Here is a 25,349-nt window from a genome sequence, read left to right as displayed (position 1 = left end):
GCGTCCATGCAAAATGTGAGTTGTGTTATGTTTAATGTATTTATATTAGACTGGCATAATAATAATTAGTAAATCTGTATTTAAGCCTTTTTTTTTGTAAAATGCCTGTGTTATTTTAGGCTCACTTTTTGTTGCTAATGTTTATACACTAGTAGTTACAGACCACACAGAAACCATTGTTTTGTTTACTTTATCTGCTGATATAAACAGCCGTTACCATACACTTGGACTGCATCTCTTATTCATCTAAAATCACACCTGAGCACTAAATAGTGTCCTGACCCGACACCCTGAAGCGTTTGCTGCCACCCTTATGGATTTATAATAACACACATTCTCTCATACAGGAACATACTGTGCAATGTCACAGTGGGGTATACTGTTGGATTATAGAAGATACTAGTATGGGAATATAATGATTAGGTGATTGATGTCATAAAAAAAATGATGTCATAGTATATTATGACATTAAAATGTCATAAATGATAATAGCTATCCTGTAATCAAACATACAAAAAGGGAAAATACATTTGTATTGGATGTATTAAGTCAAATAAATGGGCATACTATTCTTTGCATATAGTTTCACTTTAATTTCCTTGTTTCAATAGATTCAGGTTTTACAGCATTTTTGTGTTGAGCTTTCTGACACAAAGACGATACTACTCCTAATCCAAGAAGTTTACTTTCATTCATTCACAGCTTCAGAGTCGCCAAGGTATCTAGCTCCTTCAGGTAAGACCTTTTAAAGATTGTTAGTAAGACATATATCTTTATCCTAACAGTTACGTTAGAATTTGATCTGCCATGTTGTAGAAGTTAATTTACTAGATGATGAGAAGTGGGGTTTCTGCAGACCAAAATGATTGATTATCACTTTCTTTGTATGAGCCACATGCATCAGTTAATTAATTACTATTATATTATGTCGAAAAAGCCAGAAAGTTGAAAAGAGTCATAAAAAATTCATAGAATAGTATGTTGAAAAAAAGTCATAGTATGTCGAAAAAAACGTCATACTATAGTATTTCAAAAAAAGTCGTAATATATAATGTCGAAAAAAATCATAAAAAATCATAATACAGTATGTTGAAAAAAAGTCATATATTACATATGTGAAAAAAAATTCATAGTATAGAATGTCAAAAAAAAAGTCATAGTATGTCGAAAGAGTCATAAAAAATTCATAGTACAGTATGTTGAAAAAAAAGTAATAGTATAGTATTTCGAAAAAGTTATAATATATGTAAAAAAAAGTCATAGTATAGTAAGTCGAAAGAAGAGTCATAAAAAAGTCATAGTATAGTATGTCGAAAGATAGCCATAGTATAGGATTTTATTAACAGCTAACATCCCATAAAGAAATCAAAATATAGTTTGTCCTAGAAAATGTCATTAAAAAAAAGTCACAGCATAGTAGTCATAGAGAATATGCTCCAATTACCAATTTGTGGTAAAAGATAAAGACATACAATATAAGATATGAGCTTTCTGTAATGTTTTGCTGAGTTCTGATTCATGTGTTTTAACAGGTCAATAGTTCACCGTGACCGTGTGTGGCTACAGTTTTACAACAACAAATGGCAGCCCAACCCGAGGTAGCCTGGGAAAGTGGTCTCTTTGACTGCTTTGAAGACGCGAGTACTTGTAAGAATAGAATACCACAACTTTGACAAATCTGTATTTTTTGGATTGACGGTCTTGTTTTGTCTCATGTGTAGGGCCTTCTTTAGTAAGTCAATTAAGAGTTTCCACTCTGTTGGTGTATCTGTGTGCTTTTTAGGTTGCTATGGTTACTGGTGCTGCCCTTGCCTCGCCGGCACTGTTTCAGAACGGTTTGGAGAGAATTATTGTCTCCCATTATGTGACATATGCACCCACGCCATAACAGCAGCCTTTGGGGTACCTCTGATTGTGCCTCCTGCAGCCTTGTCTCTCAGGATTGCCATGCGAAACAGATATGGTATCGAGGTATAACGCATGTATAAAGCTGGATTTCACATGACAAGTTTAATAAAAGTGACGAAATGCTGAATTTACAAACTAAATATTTTTTCTTTGGTTCTCTGCAGGGTTCTATTTGTAAGGACATCGCAATTTCCTGTTTCTGCTCTGTTTGCTCTTGGTGTCAGATGCATCGGGAGTTAAAACATCGCAAAAAAGCTCCCACTGTCATCAATGTGGTGCAAACGCAGCCTGCTCCAGTAATGTTCATGCAGCCTACTCCAGGGATACAAACGCAGCCTGCTCCAGTAATGTTCATGCAGCCTACTCCAGGGATACAAATGCAGCCAACTCCAGTGATGATGGCTCCTCCTGTATACCATACCCAGACTCAATTTGTGAGTCACTAGGTCACGCTGAGCTCTGTCGCTTGTCATTTTGAAGGAAATATTATTCAGCTCAGATCATACTGCTGTTTGTTTTGTTACTCCAAAAACCCTAAATGTATTTATCAGTGAAGATTCAAGATCATTTTGAATTGTGTCCCCTTTGGTATCAGAGTATGATATATGTCTTTCAGTTTCTTAATCATTATGACAATTAAGGTCTAATTACAGTGATACTTGATGAAGTCATCAATTTGACCTTTAGCTACAGTTCTAAATAGGGCTGCAGCTTTTAGTAATAAGAGAGGTAGAGGCTCAGTTAGTATTCCATAGATTAATCCGCAACGGTAAATATACAAAAAAGAAAATAAGACGGGTCTCTTAAAATGAACAAATTTATTTATTTTTTTTTATCTACATTTTATTGCTTAAATTGCATACAATAATAAGTCAAAACTAAACCCATATAGTGCATTTAAGTGTCATATTACCTTCTAGGTTTTAAATTAATCTCAAATCATCCTGCGCACCGTTGATAGCGCCACAGCAAACCCTCGCCCGGTGTTTGTGTGAACGAGGGGGCAGGATTAAACTTGAGTTACTTGAGGAAATGTTTCAGCCTTAGTTCTAAATATAAATTTACTTTATTCTTGTTTTAACCTTTCTTACTTTTTTTTGCGGGCTCGTACGAGTGTGCCACGTCCGATTCAGCAAACGCTCCTAACTTCAGATAACCGTGTAAATGACCTGCGTAAACATGATGAATACCACCTGTGCATAAATGAGCGTGCGTTCATGAGAACTGTAAAATAGCATAATTAACGCCCCAATGATACCATATAAGGCTATGCGTCCTGCCCCATTCATCGGTCTCTGCCAACATCAGCACGCTGTCTAAAGACGCACTCTCTTCAAACGGCGTGACGCGCATCCAAAGGTCAGCCATGACGCACCTGGTTACACTTTCTATTTACATTATTATATACAGAGACAAATTAACCTTCAATTAGTGCATAATTTAAGTTATTTTGAAGTTTGAGATGTTCATATTGATATTGTAATGTTATACAATAGCATCAATGGCCAGTGTAAATTAATGATGATAGTTAGGCTATATGAATACATTGATATCATAATTCAAATTACAGAGTCAAACTTACAAGCACTTATTTACACATGTTTTGTTCTGTTTAATGTTTGTGATTTATTTGTCTGATTAAGTGCAATCTGTTGTTTATATTTGTACAGAGAGAAACACAAAGTATCCACATGGATTACTTTTATTTGTTTTATATTCATTTATACTGATATTTGGTGGAGGTGTCCTGCTCTTGACCAAAAGAGACTTGTTTGTTGTTTTCCTTTGTGTCTTTTTCAAGGACAAAGTCTGTCCTCTGGTGTTGAAAAGAGAATTCAGTGTATTAAAAGTCCCAAGATTTAAAGTCCAATGTGTTTTACACTCCTCGTATTTTCTTTCCTGTTAAAAACTTCTTCAAGAATGACGAGTCCTTCACCAGAACTATGAAGCTCGGAGTGCCTGCCTTCACAAAACACCTGTGAACAGAACAAAGACAGTGAGTCAGGACTGAGCGAGCAGGAAGTTAATGACAAGGAAGTTAGTATTAATTCTCTCTCTCTCTCTATCTACCTCTCTATCTCTCTCTCTACCTCTACCTCTCTCTCTCTCTCTCTGCCAGCTAATGCAGATTAAATCACACTTAATGAAAAACAGACTCAATAGATGTACCTTTTATGTTGCAACACTTGTAAAAGTGACGTCTCTGGGTTTACTCGGTAGAATGTCTCCTTCTCCTCATCTTCAAAGTACAGCTAGAAAGTGAGGAAGGCCAAATTAATCAGGATTAACAATTGATTATTGTCATTTCATCAATTTATATAACTGCCCTGTTTTTTTGTAATAAGCGGGATGATATATACAGCTAGCGGGTCATTGTCGTGAAACCTGTCTGGGTTTATTCCACAACAATGACCGGCTCACTGTACATTATCCCTTACTTATATAATATATTGGTTAATGTAGCCCTGCTTTAGTTTGTAAAAATAATATTTCACAAGTTAAAGGATGCAGAACAGAAGCACAAAATCATATTCTAAGTGCTTATTATTGCATAATCTACTGTATACATCATGAGCGACCAAAAACATTAAGGCAAAAAACACAAACCTGCAAATTCTGTGAATGGTATTTTCTGTCCGCGTCCCAAGGTGGAAGTTCTTCTCCAAACATAACCGCCAGGTGATCTGTGAAACTGAACCAGACAAATAAAAAGATAGTGATATTGCAGCTGTGTTTGTAACTAAAAACTCTTCACTTAATTAGTGAAATGAAATGGAGAATGGTTGACGTATGGAGTATCCCACAGAAATACAGCAAATCAAGATATATTCAGGACTAGACAAAAAGAACAAGAGGAGTTTACCAGTTGTTCTCGCAGAAAGCAGAGATGAAATCCGTCTGCTGGTGTTCAGGATAGAGGAAGAGAACCGGCCAGTGCAGAGAGCGCTGCTCGTCCAGGAAGACCTGAGCCCCCGTGGCGTCCTGAGAGCTGAGGCCGTCCAGTCTCAGCTGTGATATCGCTGCTGAGGAGCCTTCATCCTCATCCTCGCTGTCTGAACCACGCCGATGAGGCTTCGACGACTGGAGGAGCTTGATGCCTCGATCCTGCAGAAAGCACGCACAAATGTATCTGATAATCATTTAATAAACTGGAAAGTGTCCGATTTTACTGATTGTTTATAATATTGTTAGTTTAAAATGCAAATTCCACAAGTTTGATTTCACACACTGTTCCTTTAATTGAGAGCAAGTTGGGAGTTTAATTTGCCGCTCATTATTAAATAGCATGCTTACCTTTATAGCAGCCAAAAGAGCTTCCTTCTCACCATGCAGTTTCTTTTCTTGGATCTTGGCCTTCCTGGCATCTCTCTCTGCGGCTCTCTGTGGAACAAAAAATAAACAGGGCTTTGTGTTAGACTGGAATTACTTTCAGAATAACGCAGACAAAATGCCACTGCAATCCAGGCTTCCATTAAAACCGCCACCCCAAAAATCACCTGAACTCATCAGTGGTTGTACCTTGTGTTTGTCTGCTGTTGCTCTCATCTCCTGCAGCTTCTTGTCAGTGGGATGGACCTTGAGCCCCTCATCACACCAGTGGATGGCCTCTGCAAAGTTACGCAGCTCTATACAACTCTGAGCACCTGCAGAAACACACACAAGATATACACAGGATTGTTTTGGGTGCTGTTATGCTTTTATTATTGTGATATTGTAGGACAAGGTAGGCTTATATTACAGCAGAACAGAAGAACACTTTGCACATCCATTTCATAAAACAGGTGCGTAGGAGCGGGACGAGTAGATGAGAAGTTGCAAACAGACTCCCGCACACTGTCTAACTTGTAATCATACATTCATTTGTTTCAGTGCTAGACCTTCATCAGGCAAATGATTAGTGACAATGAGAAGCCATCTCAAATAGGTAGTGGCTGTTAAGTCTGTGTATCAATGTATACATATTAGGGCTGTCGCAACTTGGGATTTTTAGGTTGAAGTGGACCCATCCATCCATCGGTACCAACCATGTCATAGTAGCTTGTCGGGAAGGAGGCTAAATAACGCTCTAAACTTATGCTAAATTTTGGCGAGGAAAAACTGTCATGGCCATTTTCAAAGGCGTCCCTTGACCTCTGACCTCAAGATATGTGAATGAAAATGGTTTCTATGGGTACCCACGAGTCTCCCCTTTACAGACATGCCCACTTTATGATAATAACATGCAGTTTGGGGCAAGTCATAGTCAAGTCAGCACACTGTAGACTGTACACGGAGACTCGTGAAATATTTGGAAATGGGTCTTCCTGATTAAAAAGTTTAGCAAGGAAATGTCGCAAATAAATGTATGATTGTAAGTTAGACCGTGTGCGGGAGTCTGTTTGCAACGGCTTATATTACATACCTCTGATCAAAGCTTTAAGGTGGTCTGGTTTGATCTTCTTTGCAGCTGCAGCATCGTTCAACGCAGAGCGCATGTTACCTGTGTGATATAAACCACAAAAAATGAAGATGAAATTAAGAAGAAAAAAACATGCAGATGTTTTTACATGGTAAAATATTCTTCTGTGATATAAGCACTTGGCTGCTCTTCACCTGTCTACCGCAGTGTTATATTATTTTATATTATATTCCCATATTTTAACTGTTACACAATTATGTCCTAGGTCCCAATTAGATTTTACCTATGTGACGTTCTTTTTAATATATATATTCTATGAGTACTGTTGGCCTGAGAACTAAGACATCCATCGCCAACAACCGCTCCACTGTAATTGTTGTGCATATCAAAATAAATAACTTGTTCTTTGTAAACCACCTTATTATTTATATGCACAAAAACTCATATTCCTGGTGCTGGCAGCGATACATGTATGTCTTAATCAGCTGTTTTGATTTTATTTTATTATTATTGTGTTGGGCATAAATAATATGCCCAGCCCAAACAGGCTTACAAGACACCATTATTTAGAAAATAAAGAAAAGACAAAGGCAGAAACCAGAGCGGCAGCATAAATTACAAATAATATTAGACAAATAAACCATCCTGATGTGTTTTCCAAGCTTGAGAAACAAAAGTAACCAACTTATAAGCATTCATATTAAATAGCCATTCCATTTTGTCATCATCCGAGCACCAAAACATTTCGGGATTTTGAACAGACATTTCATTTATAATAGAAGTTCGTAACTCATCATATTGTGGACAATAACAAAAGAAAATGTGATTCATTTTTAACTAACACACATACCTCGCACAACCTGTTGGATGTTTTTAAATCTACTGACTTCAAGGGCCAGAGGCAGGATTCCTGTTCTTAACTGTGCAACTAAAGACCTTTGACTCCTCCATAAGTTTGCAATAACATAAGATTCAGTGCCATAATTGTGCTTGATTTGAATATATGTTCGTAATTTGGGATTTAACAATATATCTTTCAACCATTTTTCTTTTTCAAATCTAGCAAGTAATTTTCTTCTAATTGTGTTCACGCTGCATGATAAATTATTACTATACATATATTGTAGTTCAGCTTCCTCAAAAATAGCATGAAGTTCTGTAAGCCCATGGGGCATTATGTGATTTACTCCAAATAAAAACCTTCTTATTGATCCTGTATTGTGACATATTAAGCAAACGATTCCACAGTCTTATTATTTCACATTTTCGGATTATTGAACCAGGAATCCAACCCATAATAATCACCCTGAACACCCAAAGTAGGAGCAAACTGTTGAACACCTAAAAAGCAACGTGCAGCTCTATTCTGTATGGAGTCTGCTATTCTACATGCTGTTAATGGATCTGTATGAACTGAGCAATACATGTATGTCTTAATCAGCTGTTAATGTATCTGTATGACATGTAGAGAAGAGCTCCTCCTTACCCAGGTGGAAGTGTGCTGCAGCCCGGTTAGTGAGGATGACGGTGTCCAGCTCCTGGTCTCCACATTTCTTCTTCAAAGCTGCTGTGTAGGACAGTATGGCCTTCTCATAGTTCTTCTCCTTGAAATATGCATTGCCCTCATCTTTCAGGCTCTTTGCTTGCTCTGAGGAGGTGCAAGGAGAAATGAATGAATCATTAACAGATTATTAAGTCTACAAAAGTGGTTTCCACTAAAGGATACCTCCAGCACTCGGTACTCAAATTTAAAAGACAGTCTTGAATCCCTCTCTGTAAATATGAAACCAGTTGCAAGAAACCTGGGTGTTTTATTTGACACAACACTTTGTTTTGAGTCACAAATAAAACGGGTGGTGCAATTCTGCTTCATGCATCTCAGAAACATTTCTAAAATAAATCTTTTTTATCAACTCCTGACCTCAATAGAGTAGTCAACACTCATCTGCTCCCGTTTAGACTACTGCAACGCCCTTTATTACGGTCTCAGCCAAACTGCTAGACTGATCACGGGTACGAGGAGATTTGAGCACATCACTCCGGTTTTAGCTGCACTTCACTGGTTGCCTGTCAAATTTAGAATTGATTTTAAGATTTTATTATTAACTTTTAAAGTTCTGCATGGTTTGGCACCAAGCTACATCCCTGAGCTCCTTACACCTGATGTGCCACCGTGTAACCTGAGGTCCTCTGATTTGGCTCTACTGGTTGTACCCAGGTCTAGGCTGGTGACAAACGGTGACAGGGCCTTTGCCATCACCCCTAGGCTGTGGAACAGCCTACCAATTTTAAATCTCTTTTAAAAACCCATTTTTATAAAAAGGCTTTTTTTAACTCCGTAAGGCAACAGCTTGGTGCACCGTTTCCCACACCTTATATTGTCCTCTTTTGGCTTATGTGTAGTAACTTATTGTTTTGATACCACTGGCTACGGGTTTTAGTTTTCTCATTATTTGGTCTTTATGTTTTGTTCTTTTATTTTGTCTGTATTTCATTGTATCTGTGCAAGCACTTTGAAACTATGTTTAGAAAGGTGCTATACAAATAAAGATTATTATTATTATTATTATTATTATATCAAGCAGAGGCCTGTACTACAAAGCGAGTTCAACATACCCAGGGTATGTTCTCGTTATCTGGCTTCACTTAACCTAACAAACGAGATCTCGCTAAACTGTACTACGAAGCTGGTTATCAACTCGGTAAATCAACCCAGGGTTTTCCAATCTGGTTATGAGCCCGTTCACATGAACGGGGAGGTGTTTGCAGCATCTGACCAATCACAGACATGAACAAGACTACTGACAGCAGACAGACAGGCAGAGAGACATTTTACAAAGGAAGAAACTATATTAGACAAATACGAAGAAGTTAAACACTTAATCCAGACTAAAAGTAACACAGTTGAAGCTGCTAAATGCAGGAAGAACAGCTGGCGAAAGAAAAAACTTCACGGATGTGTGAATGCGTAAATTAACAGATTTATTAATTTTACGGAACACTCAAAAGTCAGATATACTCGTCTAAATAAAAATAACTTTTCAGATGGTAATAAATGAAGAGTACTCATCATTTTACACTGCGAGTAAGAATTTGCGTCTATGACTATTTAAACCTCCTTTCACCTGCTCCCCCCCTCTGTGACGGTGTGAAACGGACTCAACAGCAAGTAAAAATAAATAAATATAAAAACATAATTCAAAGAGGTAAACACCCCCAGCATAAAGTCCGCTGTCCTTCCTGTATTTGTCAGTTTGAACTATGTTGTTTTTAGCCTAAATTATGACTTAAACTTCTTCATATGTGTGTAATATTATCATATAATCACCGCACTGAGCTCTGATTGGTCAGTAGGAGGTGCTTTCATACGAGTTGATCTCTTATCTGGAACATCACCTGCTCCGGAGCAGGTTAGCCGTTCAGCATCAGTTACCAGATCTACCTCGATAAGAAGTGAACCAGCTTCGTAGTACGGAAAACCCAGAGTTAACCCTGAAGTTACCTCGATAACGCCAAATCCTGCTTCGTAGTACAGGCCTCAGGTGTGTTTTTAAAAGCTTTGTTGTGCTCTCCACTTACCTTCTGGAGGTCTATCTTCATCATGGATAATGGCCTGCAGACAGGCTAGTTCTGGGTGTTTCTTTGGGTCAATCTCTTCAGGGGCTTTTTTCATGAACATAGGGATTGCATCAAACTCCTGAATGGGACAAAGACAACAGAGAGATCACAGAGAGATCACACAGAGATCACACAGAGAGACAACAGAGAGATCACACAGAGATCACTGCAGATGGACAGAAAATGTAATGTGTAAATGTCTTTTCTAGTGTTGATAACAAGAGAGCTTCTGCGTGTTATGGTTACCTTCTCCCAGTTGTCTTCACTGAAGCCGTTTTTATATTTCATGGTCTTGAATTTGTCGTAAAACCCGTCCATGTCGTCATCGCTGTCCTGTTGTTGAGCCATGCTGGATCTAAATGTGTATGTTGTTTATAAGGTTTAAAGAAGCTGTGACAGTAGATTACTGCTGGCTGTAATCACGTCACCTCTTCTAGAAGTTACCCAGCTGTTTGATAACACATGTGCATTGGCGGTACAACGTGAATAAAGATCCGTGTGGAAACACAGTACCTTCCGACACATTGGTTCCGCCTCTGCATGACAAACAAATTATGATTTTATTATCAAACAGCCAGAAATGGAAAATTACGATATACATTTACTCAGGTGTAATATAAAAAAAGTGTGGGTTTAACAATCACAAGGTGTTGACAGGGGTTACCGTTTATTTATTTATTACTGTTTATTTATTTATTGGTTACTTCATATTTATTCTGTATTAGTCTATCTTCCTATTTTTTCTATAAAGAATAATGCAAATTTGTATAAGAATAATGTATGCATGGTCAGATGCTGTGTATTGTATGTATGTATGTATATATTTTGGGTTGTATTGCATGCACATATTGTATATTATAAATTCTATATTATAAATAATAATTTGCGCATATAAGAAAAGATGACAAAGTCAATATGATTAAATTATATTATAAGTAATGAATTGGTATTCTGGATTGATAACAAATTTATATTTTGATAAGGATAATTATATCAGTAATTAATTAATTTATATTTCTGTATGACACAGATTAAAGGTAATAATTATAGTTAGAATAATTATAAATAATAATTATAGTTAGACAAATTTAGGAAAATTTAATTAGAGTATATGTATGGCTCAATAAGGAAGCTGGTTAATAATTAATAATTGATTTATGGAGAAGGGTTGGGATTAAATAAGGTTATACTTCTTCTCACTCCTTTTCAAATATGTAAATCAAGGCATCAAGTGTTTGACTATTTATTTTTCTTACGCTTTTCATTGTATGTAAATACTACTTGTTTCTGACTGTCCACTTGTTGGTATGATCATTCTTTTTCTTTATTTTGTTTTGTATTCTACTTGTTCGAAATACATTTTGAAATGAAATACAAATTTTTTTTTTTACATAATTACCATAACAGTTTACTAGTCACTTTGCAGGTAACAATTTTCTTACAAAACACCAGATTATTTTATGAAATAGTCTATGAGGAATTCTTATAGATTATACCACCCAATAGAATATAAAGTAACGTTAGCTAAAATTAACTTTGACCAGCAACAATGACTTTCTGCTTTTATGTAATAACTGAGTACTTCTTTCATCACTGGAAATGGGCATTTTATTTTTCGCTTTTCCTTGACTTGGTTGTATTTACAGTATTTAACAAATGCCAGCATTCTGTTGTACCGAGAGGTCAGTTGTATGTTACAGATGCAAATCTTAAAACACGACAGCAAATGGTCATTATTTCTGTTCAGCATGTAAATTATAGGTTTTATAACTTTAAAATAAACTCTTAGTCCTCTTAGACAAAACTTAAAAAAAACATACAAGGCTTTTCTCTTCTTCCCCCACCACCTCAGCGAAGGCATCATACACACAAACATAAAATAAAACATTTATTTCCATATTCAGAGTTGTTATTCATACAGTTTCCACTCTTCCCAGAAGATCGAACAGTCCATCTTTACTGAGAAACATCGTCTCACCAGTCTGCTGACAGATCACTTCAAACCTGGGTGTTTCCTCCAGAGCTCCCTGTCCTACTACGATAACATACGGGTAGCCCAGTCTGCTGGCATCCTTCAGCCTCTTTCCAATGGTCATCTGTGTACGGTCATCGAGCACAACTTCACCTCTCAAACGAGGCATGGTCTCTCCCAAAGTGTGAACCAGTTCCTCAGCTAAGACTGCCGCCTCATCGATCTTGCTGCCCTTCTTTGGGGGTAAAACACACGCCTGGTAAGGGGCGATAAGGCCTGGCCAGCGGATCCCCTCTTCTAATGACAACACCTCTATGGCTGCAGCGAGGATACGAGTTACCCCAAGACCGTAGCAGCCCATCTCTGCAATACTAGGCTTGTTCTGGGCATTGCTAAAGGTGGCATTGAATATATGAGAGTACTTTTTACCCAGATAAAAGGTGTGGCCGACCTCTATACCCTTTGACTCTACCAGTGTGCCAGTTTTGCACTGTGGGCAGTCAGTTGTGTCTGATGACATGGTCTCTACATTAGCAGAGAAGGAGCAGCTCCCACAGACCAGAAGCCGGTCCTCACCGATGTCTGCTGGCAGCTGGAACTCGTGGGAGAGTTTACCGCCGATGTTGCCCGTGTCCGCCTGCACCTGAACGCAACGCAGACCCAGCCGGGCGAAGAGCCTGGTGTATGCCTGGCACACAGATTCATAGGTCTCGTAAGCTGCTTCTTCACTCACATCAAATGAGTACATGTCCTTCATGTAGAACTCCCTCCCACGAAGAAGACCAAACTTCGGCTTTGGTTCATCTCTGAATTTGCGGGTGATCTGTTTTAAAAAAATTAATTAAGAGTGCGGCTTATTTTAACAAATACACTGGTGGTGACAAGATTAAAGGCTACCTGATAAAGAAGCAGAGGAAGCTGTCTGTAGGAGAGAGTCGTCTGGTGAGCGACCAGCGTCGTCACTGCCTCCTCATGCGTGGGGCCCAGGCAGTAGTCGGCTCCGTGGCGGTCTTTCAGACGGAACAGCTCCTTTCCCATCAAATCCCAGCGCTCACTGGTTTTCCAGAGATCAGCTGAGCACAAACTGGGCATGTCCATCTTCTGCCCACCGATACCCTGCATCTCTTGGTCAATTACTCTCACCTGTGGATTTAAGACAGCAGTTATTTTTAACTAATTAAAACATTTATATTCCAATCTTGCCCCCAAATAGACTTCGCTGTAATATTTTCCTTTTTGTTATGAATTGCTAAACAATTCTATCTCTTCAGGCCTCTTAAAATATTTGAATAAATCAATCTGAAAAGGAAAATATTACTTATATACTGTATTGTATATATTGTTATACTGTATATTGTGTGACCTATAAACCAGAAACCAAGTTACCATATGTGCATGTGATTTTTTTTTTGTCATTTGTGCTTGTTGCTATTTTTCAAAATAAAGAAATTAACAGCAATCTAAAAAATCATTATTATTAATGAAGAGAGGAAGACAGCAAAATCGTGACATAAACAGATAAATAAATTAACCAATTTCCATGCAAAAAGGTGAACTCTAAAAATTACACATCAACAACAACATACACTTGATGATTCATCAGTCTTTGAATCAGTCTATTTTTCTATTTGCATTTATATAGCTGGGTCAAAACATTAGTTTGTGGACATGACACAAGCAGATTCACCATGCTTACTTGACATGTAGAATAAAAAACTAGTCTCACCAGCTTCTCCATGGAGCGGACGGTGGCAGGAAGGTAGTAGTAACAGCCGGGGTTGGACGGATGGATGAGGCCGGCCTGCTGCATGAGCCTTTGACTCTTACAGGTCATCTCTCCTTGCAGCCGGCTGTCCTGCCCCACATCACGCAGGTTTGAGGGCTGGTAGAGGCGGGACACCAGGAGTGTGGGCCTGACGTGTCTGGAGCTGGTGGAGGCAGGAACAGCGGCGTGCTCAGCACATCCTGAATGGTTCCTCCGGAGAAGTACTGAGGTTCTGTGGAGCCGCTGGAAGACTCTCGGCCAAATCTGATTCATTATGGGCTCCATGGCAGATCCAGACCTGTTAGATGAGACAAATCAGTTAGAGCTAAAACTATTACTCAATTCACAGACAATAAATAAGCAATTTTTGATGACTGATTAACCGTTAGAGTCCTTTTTCCAGGGAAAATGCCAAATGTTCTCAAAAATGCTACCCAGCAGTATATATATAGTAAGAAATAAGTACAACCTTTATCAGCTGCAACATTAAAGTAATGTACATAATAATGCATCAATAATTATAATTAAATAATATATATTTTTCTGAAATGGACCATTCTGCATAAGGAGTACTTTCACTTTTGTGATACTTTTGTACTTTTAGTCAACTTAAGTAAAATTTTAGTATTAATATAGTAGTAGTAGTTTGAGTATTTCTACCCTGTGGCATCGCTACTTTTACTTGGAAAAAATAATCTATGCTATAAGAGGTAGCCCACAGCTTTTCTATAGGATATAAGATTCATGGATCACTTATATAGAATCTTCTTAACCTTCCTAGGGTATTTACTTAATAATTATTTTCTATGTGCCGTTTTCATTTTTTCTCTACATTTATTTAATTAATAAATGTATTTATTTATTTAAGGTTGCTATCTTACCACCATGAACTATACTACTGTAGTACATAATACTTTTAATTCTAATGAACTAATTAAATTATTTAAAAAATATTTGTATGTTATTTTTTCTGTAACTTTACCTCTAGGGGTGAGTAGGCTGGACCTGTCTCTGTGTGGGAGTGGGAAGCGATGCATATGTGTATATATGTATGTACATATTAAATGTTAAGTGTAAGATGTAATTTTTTTTTGTATTATGGCACTGGTGTTATGTTTTGTTGTGTTTGTAAAAAAAAAAAAAAAAAAAAAGGAATAAAAAGAAGAGACTGAGTACTTCTTCCACCACTGACACAAACACACATGATCTAATGAGGGTATGTTAGTAGGAGTAGTAGCCTATAGGAGCATGCAGGTAGTAAACAGGTGAAGTCAAGGTCGTCAACACTCAGTAATTTATCTATTTGGTCCTAGGAATAAGCTACAGATGTATAACATGAATGCAGAGAGCTGGTGGTGAAGGTAGATGCCACTGACAGATGTCACACGTGTTCACAGCAGCAACAGTTCACAGATACATGATGTCACTAAATCCAGCAGCTGAGGTGAGCATTTAACGACGTCGCTACGTAACGTGACGCAGAACACGTAATCAGGACTCACCTTGGCACCGACAACTACTGTCTGATTGTTCCGAGTAGATTATCTGAGTAAACGACTAAAGACTGGCATTTCTATCAAGTTGACAAACATGTGAAACATTGAAGGTCTCTGCAGCCTGTCACCATACTGCCGTGACGTCATCCTCAGCTACACATCCGGATGCTCGTCGCTCTGACGTCACAGCGACACCTGCAGGTGTGGAGGAGGAACTTCTTCTTCTTCTTCTTCTTTGGGGTTTTACTGCAGATGACATCCTTTGTGTTGCATTGCTGCCTCCTTCTGGTTTTATCCGTCCACTAACCCTACTCTACTAGACTCAGATCATTTGGAGCCAGTAGCCAGATTAGTTTTCTATTTTTCAGTTCAGTGATTCAGAGTGTCCTGTTGTACTGCAGCACAGCCTGGCTCAGTAGTCTCTCTGTAAAACTTAAAACTAAACTTTATAGCCAAATCAAAATCTGCGGCCAACCTGTGACACCTTCCTTTCAAGCAAGTCACAACAAGAGTATGCTCAGACTTGCCAACAGCATCTCTTCTGATCCCTTACATGTTTTAAATGGGGAATTTCAACATCTGCCCTCCAAGAGGCGATTCAGAGTCCCGACATTTAACCGCATCAGGCTAAAGAAAGCTTTTGTCCATCAGTCCATCTTGTTGCTAAATAATAATTAATGTGCTGCTAAAGACATGTAAATCCAGAGGACAGATGGTCATTTTATAATGGGTTATGTATGAATGATTGTGATGTGTTTTGTTTTTTTGTCTGATGGGTCTTACTTGTCTGCCTGTTTATGGTAACAGTATGTCTATTGTTTGTGTACTTTTTCTCAAACTGAGCTGCCTATGGAGGCAAAATGAATTTCAGTGCAAACTGACAATAAAGTTGTATCGTATCGTATCGTATCGTATCGTATCGTATCGTATCGTATCGTATCGTATCGTACTACAGTCTCTTAATTAATCCAGTGTTGATCAGAAACCTAAAAATCACCTTTCTCCTCTCCACCGCATCCAAGCAAATCCTCCACCCTATTCTCCACTGGTGCCACCCTCTGCAAACCTGCTAACATACTCTTGTCTATTTAACTCATATTTTGTGCATGAAGTAAGTACATGTTCAACTGTCTCCATGAACTGACACTCGCTACAGTGACCAGTAGGGTGTTTTCCAATAATATGCAGTGAGCTGTTCAATTGGCAGTGCCCAATTCTTAGTCTGCTAATTATAACCTGTTCTTTTTTATGTTTTTTACCATGACTTTTTAACCCTTCTACTTCATTTTGGATTTTGTGTAAATGTTTCCCTTTGGACTCTCTATCCCCATGCTGCTGCCACTGTTTGTTAACCTCCCTCCAGACAATGCTTTTTGCCTCCAATTTGGAACGTTTTATGCTTCTTACGACCTGCTCTTTCATGATCATCTCCTTTGCTAATTTATCTACCTTTTTGTTTCCTGGTATCCCTGAGTGTACTGGTACCCACATGAATACTATGTCCTTCCCCTCTCTGCTTATTCTTGATTATGTGAACAATATTTCATACACTAGGTCTTGGTGGTATTTGGATGTTCCTGATTTAATGCTTGACAGTGATGACACTGAATCACTACAGATGAGTATTTTACTTTCTCTTATATCCTCCGCTCACTCCAATGCTAACAGAATTGAGACTAGTTCAACCGCATACACACTAAAGTAATCTGATGTTCTCCGTCTGGTGGCTGGGTATCATCACTGCTGCCCCTGTTGCCTCTGTCTGTGGATTCTTCGATCCATCTGTAAAAATCTGTACATGATCACTGTACTTCTGGAGGAGTAACGACGCAATAATGCCAAACTTATGCTAAATTTTGGAGAGGAAAAACTGTCAGGGATCCCTTGACCTCTGACCTCAAGATATGTGAATGAAAATGGGTTCTATGGGTACCCACGAGTCTCCCCTTTACAGACATGCCCACTTTATGATAATCACATGCAGTTTGGGGCAAGTCATAGTCAAGTCAGCACACTGACACACTGACAGCTGTTGTTGCCTGTTGGGCTGCAGTTTCCCATGTTATGATTTGAGCATATTTTTCATGCTAAATGCAGTACCTGTGAGGGTTTCTGGACAATATTTGGCAGTGTTCTGTGTTGTTAATTGATTTCCAATAATAAATATAGACATACATTTGCATAAAGCAAGCATATTTACCCACTCCCATGTTGATTGTATTAAATTCTTGACAAATCTCCCTTTAAGGTACATTTTGAACAAATAAAAAATGTGCAATTAATCGCAATCAATTAATATACTTATAACATAATATAATAATATATACATATAATATACTGTATATGTATGCCTTCACCTTTTTAAACCTTTGTCTCTGACCTGTATCCACTTTCCTAAACATGATGTCTTCATCTTTCAGTGCTAACTTAGAAAACAATGACTAATGCCCATTGGATATCTTTCCTGATCAGATTTTTAATAAATTATAAACCTCCCTCTTATCTTAAATACTGTTGTAGTATTAACATTAACATTATTTATATGAAGACAAAAGCCCGCCTTGCTACCCTTGGCATCTCTATTTGCCACAAAGACAAATATTATAAACATAATAATATTTCTCCTGATAGAGGCGTAAATTAAATGTAACAGTGCAAAACATAAAAATGTGTTCATCTGTAGTCCCTGGGCAGGTTATTAGAAATGAATGGCCTAATATTATCACTACAATACTTCAGCAAGCAATTCAATACAACACGGTACAGCACAATACGATACCATAAAATACATATTGTAAATACATTACAAAAGTAGCAGATATTGTTCGCTTGATAGAAAGAAGAAAAATGCCTTAAAAATAGAGTTAATTGTGTTGAAACCAAACACAATATACACTGCTTTAGGACAATTGATGAGTTTTTATTGAACGTAATATACTATCACATGTAATCCTTGCCTTTTGTTGACATTATACTGTAATGCAGTCTGTGTTAGTGCACTTTTGCTGGCGTTATAGCATTTTATGTCAGCAATTTGAAACCATTATTCCCTCAGTCAGTCAATGACACACAGACACATGATGGTCGGCTCACACAGTAAACAGAGTGTCTCTCTGGCTCTTCTCTCTCACTGTGTGTGGGGGACATCGTTCAGTCTGCAGGTTGCAGATTGATTGAACACACATACACACACACACACACACACACTTATGTATTCCCAAGCCCATTAGGTTTGTGTCTGTTTCATCCATTTATCGAGAGGCTCTAGTTGTAAGATTTGGTTCTCAGAAAAATGGGCGACTGAATGTCTCCTTGAGATACGAACAATCCCATTAGAACAGATCTTATCTGCAATCTCACATTTGCCTGTTTGGTTCTATAGAGAATATCAAATATTTACTGTTACAAAGACTTAGTTCAAGGTTTCTGGGAAATGTAGAGTAAAATATATATACACTGCATTTTAAATATACTGTACCATACATAAAAAAGAGTGTAAGTTTGGTTTATGACGTGAGGGGGACAAAGTTAAGTCAATATTTCAACCAAAAAAATAAAAACATGAATGCTATTTCATTTAAATTATCTGGCAAATAATATATTACTGTGAAATTGGTAATCAGTCTTCATACTAATGATGGTATTTTGAAAATTAGAAATGCTGCATTAACCCATTTTAAAATCATTTAAAATGTCCTTGATAGATTATTTATCATAGTTTATGATAAGTAATGTTGTATTTGCATCTGACAAAGGCCAATGCCCTTCACTGTCTTTGACTTATGTCATAGCATTTTAGGATAGTATAAACTGTACATAAAAACTCAGATTAAATGCTTTTCTCAGGCTGAATATTGATCAGCTCTTCTCTTCTCTAGTCTGGATTATAGACTTGGTTAGAACAAAAACATTTATTGATGTAAAAATAATTCTAACTCATATCACTGACCTTCAAATCTTCATGTTATCAGTTGTCAGTTAAATTCTCAAATTCAGTCATGACATTATGGCCGAATACTGAAAACATGTAGGAGCTTTGTAATTTGATCAAAGCTATCAGCTTCCCACCATGATGGGAGGAAACCTTTTCTGCTTCACTGCAGCTGCTGCTGCTCAGTTTTTGCCACGGTTCTCTGGAATTGCATAAAAACGGTTCTTGGTTGGATTAAAATCAAAAACCACTGAAGTCAGTTAGACATTATTTTAAGGGATAAACAGAAGCACTTGTTTTCAGTTTGTCAGTCCGAATAGCAGATGACGTCATGTCACTCACCCTGATCATTTAGGGTCATTTAAGGTCATTTAAGGTTATTAAGGTAACCTTCCACGCTTCTCCTTTGAGTCAGCAATCAGGACAGTTGGACAAACCTGAGTTCATTATGCTCATCAGCTCCTGACACATGAGGAGGATGCTGAAACAGAAACACTGTTATATCTCTATTAAAATCATTACATTTTAGTCACACATACAGTACAGCAGTGAACATAATACAGACAAAACACCCCAGACTTAAACATAAAAGACTCATAAAGATAGCACGCCAGCCAGCATAGTAGGGCTAAATTAATAAACCTGTGTCTGCTGATACTGCATGATAACCTCACCTGAAAGGAATGAGATCATGAGCATGTTTAGTCTGACAAAACAATCCACTTACTGGCTTTTTGCAGAGCTTTGAAGCGCGTCACACAGTCTTCATCAGCAGAGGGAACTTGCTCAGGTACAATGATGGAGATGGAGATGGAGTTCAGCAGCTGTTATGAGTTCATCCATAGCACTTTTAGGACTTCGGCTGATGAATTATGAAAACGTTTGTCGATGTCATACATTTTCATGCTGAAGTATAACATGATGTTCACTGACTCAGTGCTAAATTGTTGCCCAATCTGTCTGATAATGTCACCAACCTGAAATGAGCTGCTGACCAGGGCAGCACCAAGTCTTTGATAAGTAGACACATTTGTAAAGTTAGCAGCTTGTTTAGGTCTGGAACTGAGGTAATATTATTTGTATAAACAGTCAGTAAATGATTACTAATTTCACCTTTCAGTAAACCATTATTTAAGGAGATTAAACGGCCCAATCGGTGCAGAATCCAGGCCGTAACCTGGAAAACAGCAAATTGTGTAGTTTGGTTACAGTCCATATAAGAAAATAAGAAATTACCACTTTAGACTCACTATATCAGGAAATTCTTGTAAGTTCTTATCAATCTGCTAAACTTGTCAATCACATTATTTTTTATTATTAGTATGAAAAAGGAAAAAACAACTAAAAGACATATATTAACTTAGAAGTCTCCCATTCTATTCTTACATCATTGTTTTCTGCTACCATAGGGACAACCACACAGCACTTCCAACTAAACATAATATAATTTCATTGGCATCCTAAATGGGACCTCCAGCTTTAATGATCCAACTGAAATGTCATGCTGAGTATCACATCGCACCATCAGCAGCCCTGTAATGACCTCCATGATGGGACTGTCAACATTGACTTTTTTCCTCTCACATGGCCCAAACTGTTGTAAAGACAAAGACAACCGGGCCATCAGAGTGTTGTAAAGGGATGAAACATCTGTTTGTGAATCACTTTGCATCACTTAATTAGCCATGTAGAGTAGTGAAGGTCGGTGCAATCACAGCCTTAAATAACATAATCACAAAGGAGGCTGCACTCGTCTAATGTGATTGTCAGTTGAAGGTTGTAAAAGGCTGATGGTCGTCACTCTCTCTTAGACGACTAAACATGGTGATGGAAGTGGAGACGACCGGAAACATAAAATGACTTGACTGTCATGACAGAGTGAGGACTGTGTGTGTGTGTGTGTGTGTGTTTGTGTGTGATTGGGATGGGCTTAAGAGAGGAAGTGGAGAGATACTCAGCATTGATGAACTGAAAGGTGGATGGTATATAACACAAGGAGATGCAAGCACTGGATCAAGAAAGAAGACTCAAGATAACAGAAAAGCAACAGAAAACAGGACAGAGCAGCTGAAGTTTCAGGAAACAAACTTCTTTCAGGCGTCCAGGATGCGTTCTCTGGTGGCTTTGCCTCTGCTGTTGTGTGCAGTGGTGTGTGTGGTCCAGGTGAGAGCTGATGTGAAGGCGGTGAAGCTGTGCGGTCGGGAGTTCCTGAGGGCCGTCGTTTACACCTGCGGAGGCTCCCGTTGGAGGAGATTCCTCAGTGAGTCAGACATGGACGGTGAGACGACTTCTCCTTTTATTCTCAAAACAGCAGACATAGTGGTCAGTGATGAAAAGAAGAGTGAAATTTTTCCTCTTTGGTTATTATTAGACATGTGCACACAATGAATGCAGAATAACATTAATTGATTTTTTCTGTGTCTGTGTAGATTTAGCCTTAAAGGATAGGTTCAAAATTTTTTCAAGTCTGTCTTAAAACAATAGACAAGTGCCCGTATGAACATTGACACAGTAATCATTTGTTCCGTTTATACCGGCCACTAAGAGATCCCTTTCTAATGCGCTTTCAGTGTTAATGCAATCTACAGTCCTCACCTCCGTGCAAAACTGTATTCAAAAGTTTACCTGAAGCTAATATGAGGCTTCAGCTGTTTGAGTTCTACAAACCAAATGGATATCTCCCAGAGTTGCAACCTTTTAAGTACAAAAAATCCCTATATTTGCTACTATCGCTCCACTGCAGCTCCACAGGGAAACACAAAGAAGGAATTTCACACTAAAAAGGCTGTCACCATCCGATATCCACTTGATTCAACTAACCCAAACTGTTGCAGTCTCACATTTACTTCAGAAAAAAAACTTTGGAATACTTTTTTTGCTTACATTGGAAGCACGTTAGGAAGTGATCTTCTAATGGTCGGTATGAACAGGAAGAATGACTACAGCAAGAAAAATCAGTTTCAATGTTCATAAGGGTACCTGAGAATTGTTTTGAGACAGAAAATGTATCCTTTAAACTTATTTTGTAGTAGATGTACTTTACTGTACACCACAGAGCTACCTAGACAGGTGGGCTTCTACTATTTGGTACTCCTTATGTTCTACTTTTTTCTCTTGCAAAATATATATTCATGTCAATGAGACTATCTTAATAAAACATACAACATACAGTTTCCCCTTTTGTTTCCCTTTAAGTAGCTTCAGGGCTGTTAAAAAATCGTATTCCACGGTGTCTAAGCATGCTCACATATTTATTCTTATTCATTGTAGCTCTATTGTGAAATATTTCCCTAAAATTTAGCCTGACATAACTGGTATTTTCATAAACTGGGATCTCCACTTACAGTTCTATCGGTTTGAATAAACATTTGTAGTGGCTGACCCACTCCTGAGCTGCTACTTGTTAAGGGTTTAACTACTGTACAGATGAGTCTGGTAATGATGAGGAGACACTAAGATATTGTTGTATGTCCAAATTATATTATGCTGAAATTGTGTTGAAGTGAATCCTGCAGTTTGCATCCTCTTTTTGTAGAAATTGAATCTTTCCTGTACCTCTTTATCTACTTAAAAGGTGTTTTCTATAAGATGTCATCCAGTTTATCATATCTGACAGAAACTGTTCTTTCTCATACCATTTATGTGTTACTTTCACTGACTCAGGCATCAAAATTTAAATGTGCAAATTGTGGATTAATATTTAGATATTATCTGTCAGACTGAAACATAAAACAGTTGCTGTGTCTTCAATGTTTTTGCTACATGTGCTGTTTACTGTACTTTTAATTCAGTGGGTGTGCAGGCAGACAGGTGCCCCAGCGCAGAGTCATTGTCTGCTTTTTTACCTTATTAGGCTCAAGGATCCCACATATCATGATTAAAAGCTGCACTGGTCTGTTCCCCCGGGCAGCAGACTCTCTCTCTGTCTCTCACACACAAACAAACCCAGTTAGCCGATCAGTCGTGCTGATTAGAAAGAGTAAAGTGACACTGGAGAAGACAAATAGCACCACGTTAATCTGGGCAGTCATTTAGAGTTTCCTTATTTAATGACAACATAGACCTCAATTACACAAGACTGATCTGAAAACAGTCTGTCATCTATTATTCTGTTGGAAACAACTTTGAAAAAATGACTGACATTTAGATGAAAAGTGTGTGTGAAGCTGGTTACTGGACTGAATTAGAACAAGTTTCTTTAACATTTGCTGCCTTTTGTTGCTCCAGGTTTGCCCACAGGTGAGCAGAGCAGTGTGGAGAACAGCAATCCGGGCTCCGAGTTGACCAGACGGGATATTAATAACATGCTGACCACGGTGTGCTGCCAGGTGGGCTGCAGGAAGAGCGACCTCACCTTCCTCTGCTGAGACCAAACCCCCTCTCTCTTTCTCTCTCCAAAATGACTCTGCTCTCGCCTTAAAATCTGAATCAAAATACTGATGTTTAAAAACAATATGATCACTGTATTGTATGTACAATAATGCTCAAACCCACATTTTTTTCTAATTGCTTTTGATATTTGTGTGCGTTATTACTTTAAAAAGGTTTACAGATGTGAATTTGGACCACATCTGTGAACATGTTTCCAAACCCAAACTATGTGCAACCATAAAGATATATCTTATTATAATATAAATTAACCTATGAGAATTAAAAAAAACTAACTTGAGGTAAATGCACTCATGGATGATATTGAGGGGTGCAGGACTATATCACTTGTGTAAAGAGAGGACAGATTTCTCAGCCCGGGTTTGTGTCCTGTATGTAGCCACAGGGTTGCAGATTTGTAAAATTTCCGTCTCTGCTTTGACGTATTTATAGGAAACGTGTGCTGTATTCTATCATTTTGCTATTTTTGTGAAATAAATGTTCTTGCATTGGGCTTACATTCTGTGAGGTGTCATTTCCTGTCATCTCTCGACTGTCAACTATCCAATAAAAGGCATAAATTGCCGCCAAAAATAATTAAAGGGAGTGTTTGTAACTTCTCACACGTATAAATCAATCCTGGTCGGTGTCCCATGCGCGCTCGCGTGTGGCTACGCTGTTCAGACTCAGACTCCAACACAAACTACACGGAAGCACCGAAACCGCAAAGTTCTATCTAGTGAAGCCCGTCTTGCAAAACAGTGTTGGCCGCGGTCGGAGGACGCGGGGGAGACCGTAGCTTTGGTCTCCAGGGCCGCAGTCTCTGCTGTTCTCTGCTCCTCTGCTGTTCTGCCTGCCTTCACTCACACACCGCGCGCGTTCTCGCTCTCTCGCTCCACCTCTCACGTGCATGCACGCACACTACACACTGCAGAAGCGTTAGTTTAGCTCTGAGAATATCTAGTGGACATTTGTGCAGAAATAACTGCTACAGCTCCTCCAGACCAACAGAGGTTTCCCGTGTCTTGTGAAGTGACGGGGCTCCGCAGCGAGTAATGTTATCATCTCCGACCGGGTGCCGGCCAGTGTCTCCCCTGATCTCTCCGACCGCGGTCGGGAGGCTGAAGCAGGAAAAGCCAACACTAGGATCAGCATTGATTCATGGAGAGACCTTTGTCTGGTCAGCTAACATTACTGCCAAGCAGGTGAAATATAGAGTGATATTGTGGTTTTAGCTGACGTGTGTCGCCTCACTGTTTTGACTGATGCTCGCTCACATTCAGGTAGCGCGTGCACACAGGCGAGCGCGAGCAACAGGACACTGACTTTCGTTGACTTAACGGCCACAGGTGTTGCTGTTACAACCAATTTTTGATTCTTACAAACAGTCCCTTTAAGAGAAAAAGTAAGTGAAGTCACCAAACACCAAAACGTCCCAAACATTTTTAGCCATCCAAATCTGCTCTTACCTGCTGAATGATGAATCACTCTTGATCTTAACTTGGAGGCATGTGGCGGATTGTTTATTACCTGCACAGGTAACGTCACCACAGGTAACGTGACCACAGGTAACGTCCCTTAAACACCATATAAGGGCAGATGCGCCGTGTGCAAACATTATGACGCATGCGCCAAGACTTAATAAGATGCTACCAAAAACAGGCTGTAAGAAGAACTTCAGTCGCAGTGAAATCCAGGTACTGTTAAATAAACTTAAAGTAAACGTGATTTCCAGAGCGTCAGTACTGGTGTTACAGGACAATCAAAGAGCATCAAAGATCAATATTTAAGCAGCCATTCAGAAACTGAGCGCACACAATATAATCCAAGTCTTTCTCTAAAACATATAATAATCTATGTTCAACTTTTTTTTATTGGCACAAAAGATATAG

The 25,349-nt window shown here is 38.5% G+C and overlaps 3 protein-coding genes across 3 annotated transcripts; 1 reads left to right on the top strand and 2 right to left on the bottom strand.

Annotated features, from left to right (window-relative positions):
* Positions 1-3,018: 3,018 nt before the first annotated feature.
* ttc4 (tetratricopeptide repeat domain 4) lies at positions 3,019-10,433 on the bottom strand. The gene is made up of 10 exons (XM_074634895.1): positions 10,172-10,433; positions 9,887-10,004; positions 7,794-7,955; positions 6,311-6,388; positions 5,428-5,552; positions 5,203-5,289; positions 4,772-5,013; positions 4,516-4,600; positions 4,078-4,160; positions 3,019-3,884 (listed from the first exon to the last, which is right to left on the bottom strand). Exons 1-10 carry the CDS (start codon positions 10,271-10,273, stop codon positions 3,785-3,787), a joined length of 1,182 nt encoding a protein of 393 aa, XP_074490996.1. The 5' UTR covers positions 10,274-10,433; the 3' UTR covers positions 3,019-3,784.
* Positions 10,434-11,798: 1,365 nt separating this feature from the next.
* Positions 11,799-15,312, bottom strand: pars2 (prolyl-tRNA synthetase 2, mitochondrial). Its single transcript, XM_074634876.1, has 4 exons — positions 15,165-15,312; positions 13,624-13,960; positions 12,795-13,040; positions 11,799-12,720 (listed from the first exon to the last, which is right to left on the bottom strand). Exons 2-4 carry the CDS (start codon positions 13,945-13,947, stop codon positions 11,839-11,841), a joined length of 1,452 nt encoding a protein of 483 aa, XP_074490977.1. The 5' UTR covers positions 13,948-13,960; positions 15,165-15,312; the 3' UTR covers positions 11,799-11,838.
* Positions 15,313-21,033: 5,721 nt separating this feature from the next.
* Positions 21,034-24,852, top strand: insl5a (insulin-like 5a). The gene is made up of 2 exons (XM_074636979.1): positions 21,034-21,367; positions 23,317-24,852. Exons 1-2 carry the CDS (start codon positions 21,196-21,198, stop codon positions 23,454-23,456), a joined length of 312 nt encoding a protein of 103 aa, XP_074493080.1. The 5' UTR covers positions 21,034-21,195; the 3' UTR covers positions 23,457-24,852.
* The last annotated feature ends 497 nt before the right edge of the window (positions 24,853-25,349 follow it).

Source organism: Sebastes fasciatus, chromosome 5 (assembly GCF_043250625.1).
Source record: "Sebastes fasciatus isolate fSebFas1 chromosome 5, fSebFas1.pri, whole genome shotgun sequence".
NCBI lineage: Eukaryota > Metazoa > Chordata > Actinopteri > Perciformes > Sebastidae > Sebastes > Sebastes fasciatus.
Note: the sequence above shows the minus strand (reverse complement) of the source record. Positions and strands in the feature narration are given on the sequence as shown.

Coding starts and splice junctions, on each gene's coding strand:
- pars2 (XM_074634876.1), bottom strand. CDS start 13,947: ATGGAGCCCATAATGAATCAGATTTGGCCGAGAGTCTTCCAGCGGCTC. Junction 13,041..13,623: donor TCCGCTCCATGGAGAAGCTG/GTGAGACTAGTT, acceptor TTAAATCCACAG/GTGAGAGTAATTGACCAAGA. Junction 12,721..12,794: donor TTCCTCTGCTTCTTTATCAG/GTAGCCTTTAAT, acceptor TTTTTAAAACAG/ATCACCCGCAAATTCAGAGA.
- insl5a (XM_074636979.1), top strand. CDS start 21,196: ATGCGTTCTCTGGTGGCTTTGCCTCTGCTGTTGTGTGCAGTGGTGTGT. Junction 21,368..23,316: donor CAGTGAGTCAGACATGGACG/GTGAGACGACTT, acceptor TTGTTGCTCCAG/GTTTGCCCACAGGTGAGCAG.
- ttc4 (XM_074634895.1), bottom strand. CDS start 10,273: ATGGCTCAACAACAGGACAGCGATGACGACATGGACGGGTTTTACGAC. Junction 4,601..4,771: donor GCTTTCTGCGAGAACAACTG/GTAAACTCCTCT, acceptor TGTCTGGTTCAG/TTTCACAGATCACCTGGCGG. Junction 3,885..4,077: donor CAAGTGTTGCAACATAAAAG/GTACATCTATTG, acceptor TTCTGTTCACAG/GTGTTTTGTGAAGGCAGGCA.